The 17479-nt window shown below is 48.8% G+C and overlaps 1 protein-coding gene across 1 annotated transcript; it reads left to right on the forward strand.

The window, feature by feature from the left end:
• Positions 1-3356: 3356 nt before the first annotated feature.
• On the forward strand, positions 3357-13177 carry LOC149343593 (uncharacterized). The gene is made up of 4 exons (XM_089542430.1): positions 3357-3615; positions 5498-5787; positions 9677-9761; positions 10948-13177. The coding sequence occupies exons 1-4, from the start codon at positions 3375-3377 to the stop codon at positions 12990-12992; spliced, it is 2661 nt and encodes an 886-aa protein (XP_089398556.1). The 5' UTR covers positions 3357-3374; the 3' UTR covers positions 12993-13177.
• The last annotated feature ends 4302 nt before the right edge of the window (positions 13178-17479 follow it).

Raw genomic sequence — 17479 nt, forward strand, 5'->3', positions numbered from 1 at the left:
GGCGCTAGCCCAGCAGAGGGCGCAGGTGCCGGACCGCGCACAGCTTTCGCATTTATGCACGTAAGGAGACTTAATTGCACCTGGAACCAAAGCTACACTAGGCTAGCAGAAGCGCATTTCGCAGTGCCTGCCAAAGGCCACTACTGCGCATACGCCGCTACCAGGGCAACCATACCCTGACGCCGCAGCCGCTGCGCAGCACTGTGCATGCGCAGAGTGGCACCGCGCAGCTGGGATATAAACCGGAAACGATGCGCTCGCTCCTCAGACGCACATCAAGGAAGAAGGATATCGGCCGTGCTAGTCACGGCAGCAGTAGAGAGAGAGAGAAAAAACTTTATTTAAAGAGGAATTCGGGGCACGCCCCAGGGTCCCCGCACGGCCCCACTGCACTCAAGTGTTTATGTTCCTAAGGTCCATAACACTGGCAGCCCGGCCGGTGGCGATGGTCTGCACGGTCGGGTCCTCCGAGCGCAGCAGGGTCTCCCAGTCCTCCCAGGTCTTGAGGTTCTCTAGGTCCCGCGGGGGAGGGTCCGCCGGGCAGAGGGAAAGGATGTGGAGGGAAGAAGCGAAGGGTTCTGGGCATAGCGCGCATGCCGGTGTGGGGAAGGAGGGATGATAGTGGGCTAGGGTAAGGGGTGAGGGGAGAAAGTGTGTCTGCAGTCCACGGCGGCAGTACAGGCTACGTTACATTGAGTCTTCCGATTCAGAAGTCGGCGCGTGGTACAAGGCCGGCCGGCAGCGTGAAAACGAGGCGAGATAGGCTGAGCGGGCGGCCGAGACGCCCGAAGAACGAGAGGAACGTCTCGCGGAGACGCCGCCAAGCTTCAGAACGACAACGACGGCGTGACGCCACCGAAATGTCAGTAGAAGAAACTGCTTTCGCTACGTATATCCTGGCGCCTAGCTGAGCGAAGTCATTGCCAGTTTTTTGTAGCTTCTGCTGACGCTTGTTTCGCGGACAATGAATCGTTTCCCTCTGAAGGCCTCGTCTAAGGGGACAGGTCAGTAGCACATCGATAGCTATTTCGGCAATAATCGACACTACCGCCTAGAGGAGTTGTCCCTACGTGCTCTCTCTTTGGGAAATTTCGGGGCTGGTTTTCCATGCATCTTGAAGCTAGTGATACCTTTTGCTATCTAATGCTGTGTGAAGCAATATAGCAGCACGAAACAAGAAACTGCCGCACAAGCGTCGTTTTAGTTGAGTAATGGTGCGTAGCTTTGCGAGATTTCGGACAGAAGATGGAACAGCAGAGTGCGGCTGTCGTGCGAAGCCTAACAGCTCCACGTAGTCGGAATGGTTTCTGCACTTTTGAGCATTCGCTGTAGTAAAAATATGATTGCTGAAAAGGGGATAATTGCTAAGAAAAAAAGCGTTGTTTCTCATATAACAACATAAGGTTTTTCTGTGTGCAGTAATATCATAGAATTTTTTTAATGCAACTGATGTTTAAAAAATCATATTTGTTTCTATAAATTGCCTGCCTCTTGGACGTGTTTTATTCTACTGAACGGTCTTGATCTGGCTTGACGATGATAAAGATTTTGAGTGACTTAGCTGGACAAAATCGTTCCGCAAACAACTATAGGGACACTAATTACATACACGTGGGGAATGTAATGACATTAGAAGCAGCGAATTTTGTGGCAGGCTACGGCACCGGGTTTTTTTCTTGGAGAGGCTTCGCTTTCAGCAATGTAGGTGGAGAAAGGAAGAGGGAAAAGGCGGGACATCACGTGGCCTGATGACTTCCTGACTGTATCGACCAATCAGCGAATTTTATGACAGCACAACGCCGGATGTTTTGCGAGTTTCCGCCATGAGGCTAATGTTTTTCATGATGAAGAAGAAAAATGGGGTGGAGAGAAGTGACTGATGACGTCAGCAAGAGAGCCGATGCCGTCGTAACTGTCGAGACCAATCAGGAAATTTGACGCCAAGATTTATACTGATCAGGTTTCTAATGCAACCGCATCAATACCAGAATGTCTGAAAGATGACAACGGATTGAGAAAAGGAAATCACGTGAATCAGGTTGAAAGAGCGATGCGTATTTCCGAACCTTCAGCGAAGAGTACAGTGCAGGAAATTAGTTGCGCCAACAAGGGCAATATAGAATATTTATTAGACGGGGTGAAAGCACAATTAATATTCCGCAATGCCGTTCTGCTGCACAATAGATTAGTGCGCTGCATCTGAGTGCATACGAGACGAGTTCTGATCTTATTTTTACTTGTACACTGTACCGTGCACTGACTTGTGGTTTGGACTCCTGGCCCGTCTGACAGGTTTTTAAACGGCGCCTTTTGTTCCAAAGCGGCTCAGAATGCAACCTTATGGGGTAACACATACAGTGAAAGGAAACTGTAAGCTATTTTCAGTGGTGGTAATACTGTGTCGAAAAATAAAAATAAGACGAGAAAGATTGGTTTGCACTGACTGGCTTAAAGAGCGAGTTCCTCTGAAAAGCACCAACGCAGCCTAAAATGCAACTCACAAACAGGGGATTTCCCTTCACTGTGTTACCCCATAAGGTTGCATTCTTAGGCGCTTTGGAACAAAAGGCGCCGTTTAAAAACCTGTCAGAAGGGGCAGGAGTCCAAACCACAAGTCAGTGCACAGTGCCGTTTACATAATGAAAATACGCTAGAGTAATTCAGAGGATCTTTTGAAGACACGGCCTTTGCGGCCCTCTAGGACCAAGCGCAGGCGGGAAGAATCTCGGCGATGTCGTGTATATTCCCTAGCAATCATCGTGCATCGCAGGACAGGAGCGGGAAGTCTCTATTATTCAAGACGCTCGAAGTACAAAAGCAATGGAGTGCTGCCATGCAGTGCGCACTTCACAGGCTGATGACAGAAGAGGAGCTCTGAAGAGCTTGCTATTCGCCCAGCCGCTCTTGACTGCTCAATAGGATTACTTCAGGTGAAATAGGGAGAAGAATAAATAGCATGGGATTTGCATTGGGTTCTATTTGTGGAAATCTCCATGATTACATAATTGCAACTGGTAGGTTGATTCGCTAACTCCTTTAAAAGTCTCGTAGTTTTTCTTTTTTTTCACCAAAATGTTCTTTGTTATTAAACTTTAAATATTCCTCTATCGTTTCTCATCGATACATTTTTCAAAATTCACGCTTGCCTCCTATATTTTCTCCTTATCGCCTACGGAAATTTTCTTGTTTACGTCACTGCACCTTGGCCGTCCCCCCGTGTGGATATGTGCCATTATAAAGAGGATGAAGAAGAAGTAGAAGAAGTAGGTGCACGGGACACGTGTCGCGCGTCTCTACCACTCGTTCTCCGCGAGTCTGGGCAGAAGAAGGAGGCTTTCTTTCCGAAACGCAGGTCGGCGACGTTTTCTTCGAACATGGAGCCGAGTCCCGATGAGAGCCCAGAGGCCGCAGCGCCGATGGAGCAGCGGCCCGCCGAGGGCCCAGGCCAGGCGCCACCCGGGAGCAGCCCTGCGGGGCCCCAGTCGCCGAGGACTCAGCATCTGACTCACTCGAGGAAGCGCCGCCCTAAGCATCGGCATCGCAAGCACCGGTCAAAAGCGCAAGGTGTGACCTCCGTGGACAGTCAACTCAGCCCTAAGTCAGTTGACAGACAAGGTGAGTCCCGCTTCTGGAGACAATAGCTAGCGATGGACAAATTTGCGTTAGCAGTACGCACAGGGAAAATTACGCTGCTATTACTGCATGTTAGGCGACGTTGTGGGCGTATCCGCAAAGCCTCTTCTGCCTGTGGGCCTTTAACTCATGATTTGGTACTCTTAGTGGCGCTACCTTCCACTTCCGGTTGAGTATGACCAAAAGGCGCCAGATAATTCGCTGTCACAAGGACACTTTCGGGTCCAATAGACCCTGATCCCGACGGGTATTCTGAGCGCGCTCCACATGCAAGGCTCCTGTTGCACGTTCCCACTCAGTGCCGACGGGTGACGTGCTACGCTAATTGACAGGTGGTATTGCATGCCCACGTGGTTGTATAAATAGATCCAACAGATAGGTGTGTTTGTAAGTAATGCAAGTAAACACACACAGTTCTGATAAAATATTCCGTGCCTCTGACGCTTCCTCGGACGTTCAATCACAAACCAATTCCAAACATCATACCAATCACCTGTACACGTGGGTGCTAGTTTTCTTTATCGGCCAGGGAGGCAGGCGACGTTGTTGTTGCTCTCAAGATAATGTCGCGTAGCCTTTGCGGGGGTGTGGCCGAGACATATCCCTCGCATGGCTTGACTACTATTTTTGTATGCGTAATCCCACTTTGCTGGCGAAGATGAGCTAACGCCACAATGCCTATAATTGGGATTGAATTTTTATGTATCGAACGTTCCGACCATCAGGGTGCCTGCCAAGACAGCGGAGAAGTACGTCAGTGACAATTAAATCTCGAAACATCTAACACACTCAATGCTGGAGAAGGAAATGAGGAGTTTTAATGTTAAGTGTTTAAAACCGGGCTACTTGAAGAAGGAGCTCGAAAGGAGCGGCAGGCGCCCCTGGCACTGCTTCTCGTTTAAGACACCTCCTTGGTCAGACTGCTCAGTGTTGGCTGTAGAATGTTAAACGCTTGCACATCGGCTCATCCAAGGAAGAGACTCAGTCGCACTTCACGCTGAACACCGGAGGTAACTGCGACACCGAGAGTAGTAGACATATGCATTTAAGAATGATTGGGTGGAGTCTACAGTGCCATACATGCGAAACGTACCTATGTGGATGGACGGAAGTAGCATCGATACAAACTAGGGGTGGTCCTGTAGCGTTTCATACGTTGTGTGTGGCGTCAACCTCTTCCGCACAATTATGACTTCTTGGGATCCCAGAGTAAATTCACTGATGTTCCTGGACGAACGTCTATAAGCCGAAGGACGCGAAGACTGCGCAGTGCCCTTGTGAGAAACAGTTGTCAGAAGACGTCAGACTTCTAACAAAGCAACACGGCTTACGGCTTATTCGCGTTGGCATATGCCCGTATTACCTGTTCAGGGGCTACACATATCGTACGCAGCTATTCCGTATGTACGAATCGGTGATGTCAGCCAATCCTTCCAAAAGACCAGTTAACCTCGGCTTTTGGAGTAATTGCGCAAGCACACTAAACAAACTTTGCGCGCCTGCGGAGATAATATTAGCATGGATTAGTCACAACGTTAACACACGAGCGGCTTGTTTTGGTCTGAGAACAGCTCAGGGATGATTTACCTCCGCTAAATTTTGTCCCGGTTGCAGGGATTGCTGCTTTGTAGTGTCTATTTAGGAGACGGTCCATGACACCACTGGTGTAAGACTCTGTTTCCGATCTGTCTTTCTGTTGTACGATTGCTGTATTTGTTTCTCAGGTGTGCCGTTGATATGTCACGTAAAAATATAACAACCTCTCTACAAGGAGATGTAAATAGCCGCGCACGCTGCTAAACGTTTCATCCGACGAAAGGTTGCCGCGCAAACAGCGATATCGGTGCGTTCTATGTCTGCGCAGCCGAATGCGGGCCGGGTGAGGGGAAGGTTGCCTCTTCCTTCGGTCTCTCCGGCGGCACTGACCACCCAGGGCGCAAAGGCAGCGCAAGAGAGGCAGTCTCACTCGCAGCAGTTGTGCCAATAGTGGAACACGACGAGTCAGCGGAGTCGCCCTTTACGCCGCCGCGGCAAGATTCGCCTCTCCTGACACCGCGGTCACCACCGTCGCTGCCATCTCCCGAGTTTCATGGGCGCCACCTGTTTGGCGGCGCCAAACTCTCACTCGGCTCAGCGGGAACGCTGGAGTCGCCTGTGAGTGCCCTTAAATTCTTCCGGTGGGGTCCCGCTCATTACGACGGAGAGAAGCCAGTTCAGAGGAGGGCGGGGGGGGGGGGGGGGTGCTGAAAAGGGCGCATTCAGGGCGGGGATAGGCGAAACACCTCATTCGCGATTTATGGCAAGAAGCTACACGAAACTACGGAATAACAACCTCGACACTGAGGCCAACTGCGAGACAGTTTGCTCAGAGGACACCGTCGCATCAAGAATGCGGCCCCGCAATCCCAACAAAAGGACACAAAAACAATAGTTTCTGAAACTTTATATTAATACAATTTACCGCGATCAGTAGTTAAATCAGCATAAAGCGGCCCTTTTTTGATAATTTCGGCTTCACTTGTAGCACTTTTGGTATTTCCGCTGTGGGTAAAAGCAAGGAGGCCGAAATTTTGTAACGTACCTTAACTTACATGGATTTTTTTCCTGATATAGCGAGCCCTTCATGCTTCTTCGACTCTATTATCCGTGAAAGGAAGCATGTAATTTTTTAAACGCTCTGAGGCACTTCATGGGTAAGAACGCACGAAGACCGACAAGCAACTGCTGGTACGAGCCTGATGAGGAGGTTAGCGTCTAACACTGCAGGTGTTTTTGTCCGAATCTGAAAAAAGGAAAAAATCTAAAATTCGTTATTTTCCTAAATTTGCGTCTAAAAGACTCGTTTTGAATGTTACCCGTCTCGTTTAAACGTTCTAGACAGCTTGGAAGCAAAACGTAGTTGACCGGGAAACATGAATCTTTTTACAGTGTGCCCGGAGACATGAATCCTCGCCTCGTATTCACGCTTTCTACCCATGTTAATATTGAGCGTTTCCGCCCATGATGTTTGAAAAGTTGTATTATTGGGTGTAAGCAGAGCATTGGTGAAGGTGTTTGTCAGCAAACGCATTGAGAAGATCTCTGAGAAGTGTTTGCATGAACCATCTCGCCCAGATGAAAGTGCTTATAGCACCCGTATTTTGAAACGAAGCGTAATGAGCACCCTGAGCAACGGCAGAAGCCTTTGTATTCAGTTGACAAAGTTGAGGTGGAGCTGCAGAGCCGTAATTGGCGCCAGCACAGATTCCTACGAGAAAGTAAATTGTAATCAACAATCTTGGTCACTGTGCTGCTATTCTGTCGGATTGTTCTGGGCATCTCAAGCTCAATGGGCGTCTCAAGCTAAGTTCCATGCAAAACAAACCCGTCGAAGTCGTCAAATCTGCAGGCCATGGATACGATATGTAGCGTGGTCGACGCCACCATTTGGGACTCGTTGTCGCTGCAGCTGCCAGAGTCGTAGTACTGCGTACACCGAGTGCGAGTAGCTGTGCAGCAAAACGCACATTCTGTGCAAGGAGATGGATAAGGAAGCACGAACGTACCTTTGTGCCTGCCTGAAGAAAAGGACGCTCCAAGAGAGGCCTCAATCATCGCTGCTCAGTAAGGCGTATGGAAAAATTGACCTAAGCAAGGCGAGGCGCTGCTAAGGGATTCTCAGAGAGGCAAGCAGCGTTGTGTAATTTTGGCTGTAATCTGGATAACGGTAGAAATGAAGGGTGCCATGGGAAACTGCTTATTCTCACGTTTTTGTTCCTGGACTACTTGGGCGTGCAGAAGATTTTGTACGTTTTTCACCATTTCCTTAGTCAATAATCCGATGAAACTTTTTGAACTGATTATAACAGCAATCGTAGACCACCACTCTTCACTTGTTCTCATACGAGAATATCACGGCTGGGTGCTTAAATTGTCACTCAAGTGAAGTCAGGAAAGTCTAGTTCATCGCTTTCGCATCTTATTTGGACAACTTAATTCGTCGCGTCACTCAATTGTCTATCAGTAAAATAGTCCTGGTATGAGTAGCAGAAGTTGCAGAAAGTGCATGGTCAGGAGAAGATATTTATGTAAAAATTCAGAAGTAAAGGAAGGTGAAGGCAGACGGTAGACGTAGTAGAGAGAGAATCGAAACCTTGGTTTTCTCTCATTCAGCGCGTCGGCAGTGGACGCATTGGTAACATTTAGCAGTATCGGCCAACATAAAAGTTGCAACCAGGAATCGTATTTCTAGGAATTAACGATTCTTCGCTTCGGATTCATTCGATCCTCCGGCATTGGTCACTGTTGTTAATTGCCGTAACCGTGGGTTTCATGCGTCCGTGGGAAGTGACTGGACTTAAAATCTCCGTAGCGTGAGGTTACCCCGATATGGATTTTCTTGCTAGTCTCAGCCGACAGCTGCCAGTACAACCTTGCCGCCGTACAGCCAGAGTCGCGGCGATCTGCAGCCGTGCGACCGTAAACAGTTTCGTCCTTCGTCTCAGCTGAGACTTTTTGTCGTCATTAGCATCAAACATTTTCCTTTGCTTCTGCCTAAACCCAAAACTCTGATATTGAAACGTCTATATGGAGAGCCGGAGCTCTACATTCACATTTACTTGTCGTGGGCACCGTTCCTACTACTCTCCTCCTTGTATTGTTCCCAACTGCGTTCCCTGTGCTACGGATTGAGATGAAGCCTCAGACTTGAAATTTACCATATGATCATATTTAGAGCGACTGATTTTGAATCTTACTGTCCTGTATTAGGAAGACAAGGAAGTGGAAAGAGGTGCTTCTTATGACATATACGATGGAAGCAAAACAGTCGCCGAAACCAAGGGGCAAAGGGATTTTTTTTTAATGGTTTTGTATAAATTGGAGATTGATAAATGCAGAAGAAAAAGAACCACAAGCAGCAGGTCGTATCTAAATTAGGTATATGGCGCTATAAACGTCCCAAAGCGACTCGGACTATGTGGGACGCCGTAGTGAAGGACTCCGGAAATTTCGACCAACTGGGGTTCTTTAAAGTGCACTGACATCGAATATACTTTAAGAGAGTTAACTGCTGAGCTAGTTGGTTTTCAGACATAATGAAGGATCTCTTAGCGCAACGACACAACACAAGAAAGACGACTACACGGACGCTTACTCCAACTGTTTAATCAAGCGTCAGCATACGAAATATATAGCCCTCCCAGCGCATGCGCACGCGTACAAGGCGCATGCCCTGGGAGGGCTATATATTTCGTATGCTGACGCTTGATTAAACAGTTGGAGTAAGCGTCCGTGTAGTCGTCTTTCTTGTGTTGTGTCGTTGCGCTAAGAAATCCTTCATTATGACATCGAATAGTACACAGGCCTCTAGAATTTGGCCTCCATCGAAATTCGACTCCCGCGGCCGGGATCGAACTCGCGTCTTTTGGGACAGCAGCCGAGCGCCATAACCACTGAGCAGAGGCAGCGGGCCCATAACCTTCGAATTTCGCACGTGGTGCTCTACGAACTGAGCTACGGCGACGGCTGCCCAAACTTCTGCTTTCGGGGGCATTTATATGTGGTGTAAACGAGCCTTGAGTGTGTTCACCAGCGCCGTCCTAGTCCACATCGGCGGGCGTAGTACGTCCTGTATTACCCTAAGTGCTTCGTATACGAACGTGGTCGAACAGTGAGGGCGGAAGCTGTGCGAGAACTCTGTTAAAGACTGGCAGATTCGATGCCCTTGGAGCACCGGACACGAAATTCGGAGGTCATGGGTTCGGATCACACCGGCAGCATGTAGTTGTTTTTTCTTCTGCTTTTATTAATCTCCCATAGTTGAAGAACTAAAAAAAGATCCCCTATGCTCCTTGGTTTTGGTGAGCGTTGGCTTCCGTCATGTCTGTCTGTATTAATTTGCTGTGCTTTCGGCAGTATACGAAAGTGCCGCATTCAGCAACTTTCTTGCTCTGAACCGAAACAGAGGTTGGAATGCGAGAAAATTATTCCCGCAGTGTGGAATCGCATGCTTTATATTGGCCTCAAGGTATGTCAGTAACGAAACTGTTTAAACATTTCTCAGGCCTCACCTACTGCAGAGGGTCAGCCCCCGGACGTAGCGGCGGCGGAGACCGAAACGACCCACGTTCGCAGGTCGTCCGTTCGATGTGAGTTGTGGATGCGATGAATTCTACGATGTGTGAGCTCCACCAATTTGAAGATGCTTTATGATACTGAGTTGCCGTTTTCTTATGCACCGTTGACAGTGACACAGGAACGCAAAGGAAGGCGACAAACTTGATATGTGGGTATCGCTCTTTGAACAATGAGGGATCACAATGGTGTCCTTAGAGCCCGTATTCGTTGTAGCAAATATTTTTAATAGTAACTCAGCGATGATGTAAATGGGATTATCGGTAAACTAGATTCTATTTTCTTTGTTGAATGTCTAAAATATAGACAGGCCTCGAACACCCTACGGTAACCTACAAAAAATGTTTTGTTAGAATATGGGATGCAGACACCATTCCCGTCGTTGCCCTTGAATGAATAACTAGTAACTCCAATGTACGAGAGTGCGATGAGGGCTGTGGTTTTATAATGAAAATATAAAACCTAAATACACGCAATTATTAACTTAAAAACTTCTGTTTTATTTCCGTTAGGCTGCTTAGCCCGAAATTTCACAGAACATCCACGTCTTACCATTACCACAACGACGCTGCGCAGCCAAGAACCAAATATCATGTTCAGTTTATATTGGAGGGTTTCATTATGTACTTTGTTAGGTGGTTTTTGATCCAAACCGGCCGGCGATGTTTTAGCTCTTTCAAATTCAGTGCACTACGAGCCACAGAAATAGGAAAAAGGGAAAAAGGAGAACTCACTGCATGACCTACGCAGTTTGGCCGTGGTAAAAAAAAAGCGAAGAATGAAACAGTTTGTGTACGTCATAGAAGATACACCTTCCTCGTTCTACGTAACACTGCTTTCCTCTGTAACATGACACCATACATAAACTCGTCCTAATGAGCAACCCTTAAGTTGCAGCCCTAGGCATGACAAATATCTGGTCACGTTGGATGTAAAAAAAAGTTACGTAACCGTTAACCTGTCTCTACGGCGTAGTTTGATGTTCTTCTGAAGGTTTTAAGCAGTTATGACACGCCATCGGGCGCTCTTTTAGGAGAAAGGTTTTATTGCCGGAAGTTCTAGATCAATAAAAAATACATCAAAACGAACCCTTTTTCCTAGAGCAAGAAGTGTGCCTTTCATAACCGATATTTACTTTTAACATTATACTCGTAGATTGTCCCTAATAATGTCGCTTCCATCGACCTTTTCGTTTTGCAGTTGGAGCCACCACAGTTCAGGAGATTTCGCCCTTAAGCAACCCGATTTTCAGCGGCGAGAATCTTGTCATTTTCGTGAGCATCCTAGGAATAACAGCTGGGCTCATCGGCACCGTAATTTTATTACTGTTAGCCCGCGGCAAAGGGCGTCAAGACACGAGCGTCGAGGAGTGCTCCAGCCAGTCCTGCAGGCGCGCATTGCGCGACTTAGACCGGCTTATGAACTTTGACGTGGACCCATGCCAGGACTTCTACACCCATGTCTGCCAGCGCTGGCAGCAGAAGACCGAAAAAGTAGTCGGGGGACCCGTCACCTTCCTTCGCAGAGGCGCAAGGGAGCTTCTGTGGCGTCTCAACACCACTCTATGCAGCGTGACAGGCTCCAAGCCAGCCTCACTCGACCTCTACCATCTGGCGAAGTTCTACCAGTCGTGTGAGCGCTTCGTGACAGCGGATAGTGTCTCAGAGGAGATCAACCTTCTCCCTTTTCGCGCCCATGGCAAGGAGCTTCTAAGCTTGCTCAGTTTTCCCAAAGTTGTCCGTTACATAGTGCAATTGTCGCTGGCGCGCGGGATCCACACTGTCTTGGAGGTCCGTCTGAACAAATTCCCCGACGCCGTGTTCCTGCGACTCTTACGAGGCCAGACGTTGTCCAGCAAGATAGCTGCAGAGCCTACGCTGCCTCTCGAGCATTACTTGAAGGAAGTGGTGGCTAAAATGTCGGGCATATTCGGACGCCAGTTTAGCGCCACCGACCTCATAAAAACAGAACTCACGCTGGAAAAATACATGGCACGGGCAGCTGGAGAGAAACGCGAAAGCATTACGATCTTTGAAAACCTCACTGAGGGCATGGGTCTTGACGACTGGCTCGATATAATAAATGCCCACCTGCCGCAGCAGTACAAACTCAGCAGTCGGTCTATAATATCAATTGACAGCGTAGATGTGATTCAACAACTGCTCAGCTTCTTCAGGGACCTCGCGGATTATGGAGTGGTTTATCTGTACGTCCAGATCCTATTTGACGCCCTCCGTTTCGACTATCTGCGCCGAGTCAGCTCCAGCGACTCCGAACGCATAGTGTCATCATGCCTGCGGGCGACGCGCCTGGTCATGCGAAATGCCAGACACATCATTGCTTCTCAGTTGTTCCCGGAGCAGAGCACGGACGCTGCCATCCTTCGCACCTACTATGAGGTGCTCAAGTCCGTCTCAGTTCCAAGCATGTTCCCATGGATGACAGCGTTTATGAGAGGGGAGGCTGCGAACACGCTCCATGATGTCACGATAAACCCCTTCGGGGTCTATTCCCAGAGCGACCTATTTGATGAGGACTCTCGAAGGGAGGTGCCTTCCGACACTAGCTACTTTCCATGCTTGTTCATGAACATGAAGGAGAGGCAGCAATGGAGACTTTTGGATGATCCCCCAGCACTGCAAGATGGCGACATTGACGACGCATTTTTCTTGAGTAGCGATGTGTTTTGTGACGACCAGTCCAGCACGGTAGTGGTCCCTGCGTCAGTCCGCCAGGAGCCCTTCCTGTACACAAGCGACGTCCCACCAGAGTACGTCATGGGCAGTCTGGGCGCCCTGTTGGCAAAAGCCCTCCTGGGCGCTGCGCTGCCGACGAATTCAACGGGATTGTGGTCGCCGACAGAAAGGATCTACCTGCAGCGCTTCCACGAGTGTATGGACGAGCTTGCTCGCTCGGCCTTCAATGCGAGCCTTGGTAGTGAAGACAGTGAGAAGCCGCGTGACCTGTATATCTGGGTCCATAGCGCTCGCAGCGCTTTCAATGCTCTAAGGAAAGTCTACGAGCCACGCCGTACGGCCAGCAACTGGGACAGCTACTGGCGTTCCGCTCAGAAGACCTTTTTCAGACGCTTCTGCCTTTTGTCGTGCAGCGTGAGCAGCCAGCAGCCGCGCCTTACTTCAAAAGCCTTTTGCTTTCTTCCACTGCTCAATATGAAAGAGTTTGCTGTGGCATTCAACTGCCCTTACCAAACGGCGCTCTACTCCACAGATCATTGCGCTCTTTAATGATAGCTTTTCTGCTCATTGTAACCGAACGTCAGATACATTAAGTTCTATTAATATGACTACCAATAGCTACTGCCCTGTATGTAAAATATTTACTTGTGGGGACTTGAAGTACATCATAAAAGAGTGGTCTTTTTAAATGAGTCATAAAAGTAGCTTGAATGTACTTGCTCAGCAGTGGTAAAAATTTTATACCTCTACGTGAATTGCTGTACTTCTTGACTAGGTTGAACACTGGAAAATGCAGGTGTGAGTGCCAGTTTTGAGCCTTTTAGAGTGAAATTTCTCAATTTCTACTCTGGTTTTTTGTCAGTAGAGTGTGAATCCAAATATGGCTCTTTCTGTAGTAACATGGTAATTTTGTTTTCATGTTTGCCACCTAGCTCAGCGGCTCGCTATTGGTTGATACCCTCAGCAGTCGCTGCGCTTCCACCGAATGGTGTAATCCTGTCAGTGTTGTCGGGTATTGGCTCGGAATCATTGCTTGATTAGGGGCGGGGGCAGGGGGGCGCTTTTTTGTGTGTATGCATAAATATGTTCATAGTTGTGATACTGAGCTCCGGACGAAACAACCTAAGCCTTCTCAACGCTACCGTAACTCAGAGATGGTAGATTCCTGCACCATTTTACTGTGTGTTCATCCACTCTTCTCATTCTTTGATTATTCGTCTTGTCCAGGTAGGCTGGCGTCTTCTCAGAAGTTGCGGTATCATCCCACATGCTGCTTGCATAAGTGTTTTGAATGTGTAGCTCGATACCATAGGCTACGCGGTGTCAGACGTATGTTGGCATAGCTTACGGACTTCCGGACATCTGTGCGGCGCTTAACATGTTGAAAGACTGCAGCTATGACTTTCATGTGCAAAGAGTGAAATGTCGGTTCTGTTTTATGTGTAGCACACTCCTACAAAAAAAAAAACATGTTGCGCATTGTACCCTAACAAAGACAGGCTTCCTAGCTTTTAGGCTTCCGTTGTGAAGACCTTTGTTAATGTCTGTTGCGTCTCTTTTTCAGTGTGATTCATAGAAAGAGAACGTTGTTTAACGTAACCCATTAAACCGCATGATGATGTTCAAGCTTCCAGCACATATGCATGCGTTACCTGTTGAGTGTTTCAAGAGATTTATAGATCCCTTAAGCCATATTTTCAGCTGCTCTGTTGCACTGAATGTGAACCACATCGTTAACTTCACTTCCGTGAGGCTGTGAAAGCTTTCGGCTCGAAACCAAATTCGTTGGAGCAATCTAGGACATACTATTGTTAATCGCGCATTGAAATTTTATTCATTCCCACGTCAAACACTGTCATGCTCTTATCGATGGTGATAGTCTGCGAATGAGAATGCAACTGAGTGCTACACCAATAAAATTGTGCTACACCAGACCCTGTGTGCAATTATCCTGTTTATTACATGGTCAATCAGGTCACAATCACCATCCGACAGCGTTCACGGTAGTTGGCACTGTTAATGCATTGGCCGCAGATGAATGGCGGCATCCGCAGAGCGAACCCTCGGATCCGTGCAAAGCTAGAGTCATGAGGGCTGGAGGCACACGATAATACAAAAGTAGTACTCAGTATGCGAACTATTAATGGGCCAGTTGGCTTGAAACGGTCATACAACCTGAGAACAGTATTAAAAAACTGGCAGGCTTAGCTCACCTATGCCAGGATATACGTAGCGAGAGGTAATGCCAAAGGAATTGTTCGTAAAGTCCGTTTCGAACGTCATAGTCGCACTCGCACTTGCACTCAGTCTAATCACGTGATCGGTTACACGGCGGGCCTTCACGTCGTCCTCCATCGCCGCACCGCATTCCAGCGATGCCAGGGCACGCCGCTCCGCGTCTCGATGCCGTCTCTTGAGGAGGAGGAGGAGGAGGAAAGAGACTTTAATGGATAATGGAGAGGTCTGCCTGGTTATAGGCCTGGCATGCTACTCCAGATGAGGATGAAAGAAAAGGGTGAAAAAAAAAGGTGACATCAAACATACTCAACACTCACGCACTCTCACACACACAATGAGTATCAAAGTATGTCCACTAAACCCGTGTCCCTTAGAAAAACTAAGATAGATTTTGTCCCTCGCTCAGCCGAATGAATGAATGAATGAAAAACTTTATTGTACAACAAGTGTTCTTTACCGAAGAGTAGGTGGAGCCCTCAGTCCAGGGCCCCAGCGGCCTTTGCAGTCTTGCAAGCCCTGTCGATCAGCTTGAGCTGCTCTTCAGGCTTCGAGCTGGACAGCGCAGCCTCCCACTGCTCCGGTGTTGGTGTGTTGTTTATCGGCACTGCCTGAATGAAGTCGCATCAGTCCAGGGTCCAAGGACATGCTCCAGGTGCACGGGGTCGTCCTGACGAAGTCGTCTCTTGAGGAGGCACTCCTCTCTCTGCTCCGGCGTCTCAGCCTCTCGCTTGGCCTTGCGCTGCTCGTTCTTGCCGTGCTCGGCGGCCGGCCGCCAGGCCGCAACCTCGGGGTCGGACGAGTTGATATTCCCCAGTCTGCAGCGCCGCTCGGCAGCGGCTATACCCCGCGGTGTTGTTGTGACTGAGAGAAGGATGAAAAGGAAATTGCACCGGCCTGCCAACTCGCTCCAGCCGAGCCACCACCACTGCCACGTGCAGATAGAGGTGAGTTAAAAGATCAGAGGAAAGAAAAATATGGAAAGAAAAGACGCGCGTCGCAGCAACAACCACGTCCGCCGAAGCGGGCGCTGGCTGAAAAAAACAGATAAGCCCCTATACCCCGCGGCTGTACCACCCTGCATTTATAGGGCGACGCAGCCTCCTGGGCAGTCGCTAACAATACTCACCGACTCTCAAACAGCCTGCCGAAATTACATGAATGGCAGGATAGGTCGTCACGCGCTCCGTATACTCCTCGCAGCGAGCGACAGAATTAAAAACCAGGAAGAGCAAAGCGACAAGATCCCACACAAAATTGTGTGGGTACGGGGGCACACGGGGGTGGCAGGGAACCAAGAGGCCGACAGGATAGCTAGAGGATACATTACTTTCCGAGCACCCGACGAGCCCGCGGAACTCGCGCCAGCACCCAGGGATTACTCGGCCATACTACAAAACTACAGAGGCAGAAGATTGCGATATCCCCCACCGCACAAATCTCTCAGCATAGAGGAAGCTCTCACTTGTAGACAATTACAAACAGGCTCTTTCCCAAACCTGCATATACTAAACAAAATGCACCCTACCATATACGCAGACAAATGTCCCTGGTGCGACGGAAAACCTACTCTCTATCACATCACATGGGCCTGCCAAAACATAGACGTGGTCCCCAAGGGCGTCCGCAGAAGTTTTTGCAGGGGGGGGCCCCGTTGGTGCCCCGGGGGGGGGGGGGGGGTATGTTCGTAGCAGAAAGGCGCTATTTGCGGAGTAAATTTATTTATTTATATATAAATAAAAATTAAACAAAATGCACACATGAAAGAAAAATTACAAACAGCAAATTAAAGCGCGGCTAGGAGAGGTACATTGGAGTTTATCAACGAAGAAACAACTAAAATTAATAAAAATGCAAAAAGATGCTATATCACTTCGTGGAGAAGAGTGCTCAGTCTTGCTGCATACGGGTTCTCGACTCACCCGGATTGATGACCAGCACACAGCACAATATGTTCACAAACACGCAACTACAGTCACTCAGTCAGTCTTCCTTGAACAGCAACTGTAGGCGCCTCGGATTTTTCTGGGCGAATTGCGTAATTACACGTGTGATAAATTCACTTCTGTGCTTCATTACACGCTCTCGGTGCACACTCATCACACACATTGATTGGAAAAACTGTTGAACGCGTACGTTGAAAACAAAAGATGACTATATATACAACGAAAACTTATTTACAAGATAAATGCACGCTCGCAGCTTCATACACCTCGCTCCATCTTGCTTGCGCATCCGCACAGTCGAGCAACCGCACACACACTGCTCTCCGCTCGTCGTTTTCTCGTCCGCTGTCTTGGTTGTTCTCAGCTTCGCTGACAACCGGCCACTAAAAACACCCAAGCACAAACACAGAGGCGCGCACACGTGCAAGGGCTTACTTGCCGCAGTATCCCCGAATGCGCACTTTGGGGGTGAAAGGAACGCCGCGCAACTTCCGAGGGGAAGGGACACTCGCCACTCCAGTCGGAAAATTTGTTTTTGTGTTTTTATGGGGTTCAGAGCCCCAAAACGACTCAGGCTATGAGGGATGGAGTAGTACAGAGTTCCGGGTAATGTCGACCACCTGGGTCTCTTTACCATGCACTGACACGCACAGTACATGGGCACTGTTGTGATTTGAGGCCCAGCCAGAGGTGACAGGCGAGCCAGGCAGGCGCCATCGGGCTGCGTTGACCAAAGGCGCTGGTTTTCGCAGAAGACGCAAAGAACGCTGGTGTGGGGGCGCCTCGGGAGACTGCGTCGCCGTGAACAAAAGCAGCTAATCCCCTTTGCCGGAGATTCTGAAAGCGGCGCTTCTA

The sequence above is a fragment of the Amblyomma mixtum genome, chromosome 5 (genome assembly GCF_055824585.1).
Source record: "Amblyomma mixtum isolate Tamu chromosome 5, ASM5582458v1, whole genome shotgun sequence".
Classification (NCBI taxonomy): Eukaryota; Metazoa; Arthropoda; class Arachnida; order Ixodida; family Ixodidae; genus Amblyomma; species Amblyomma mixtum.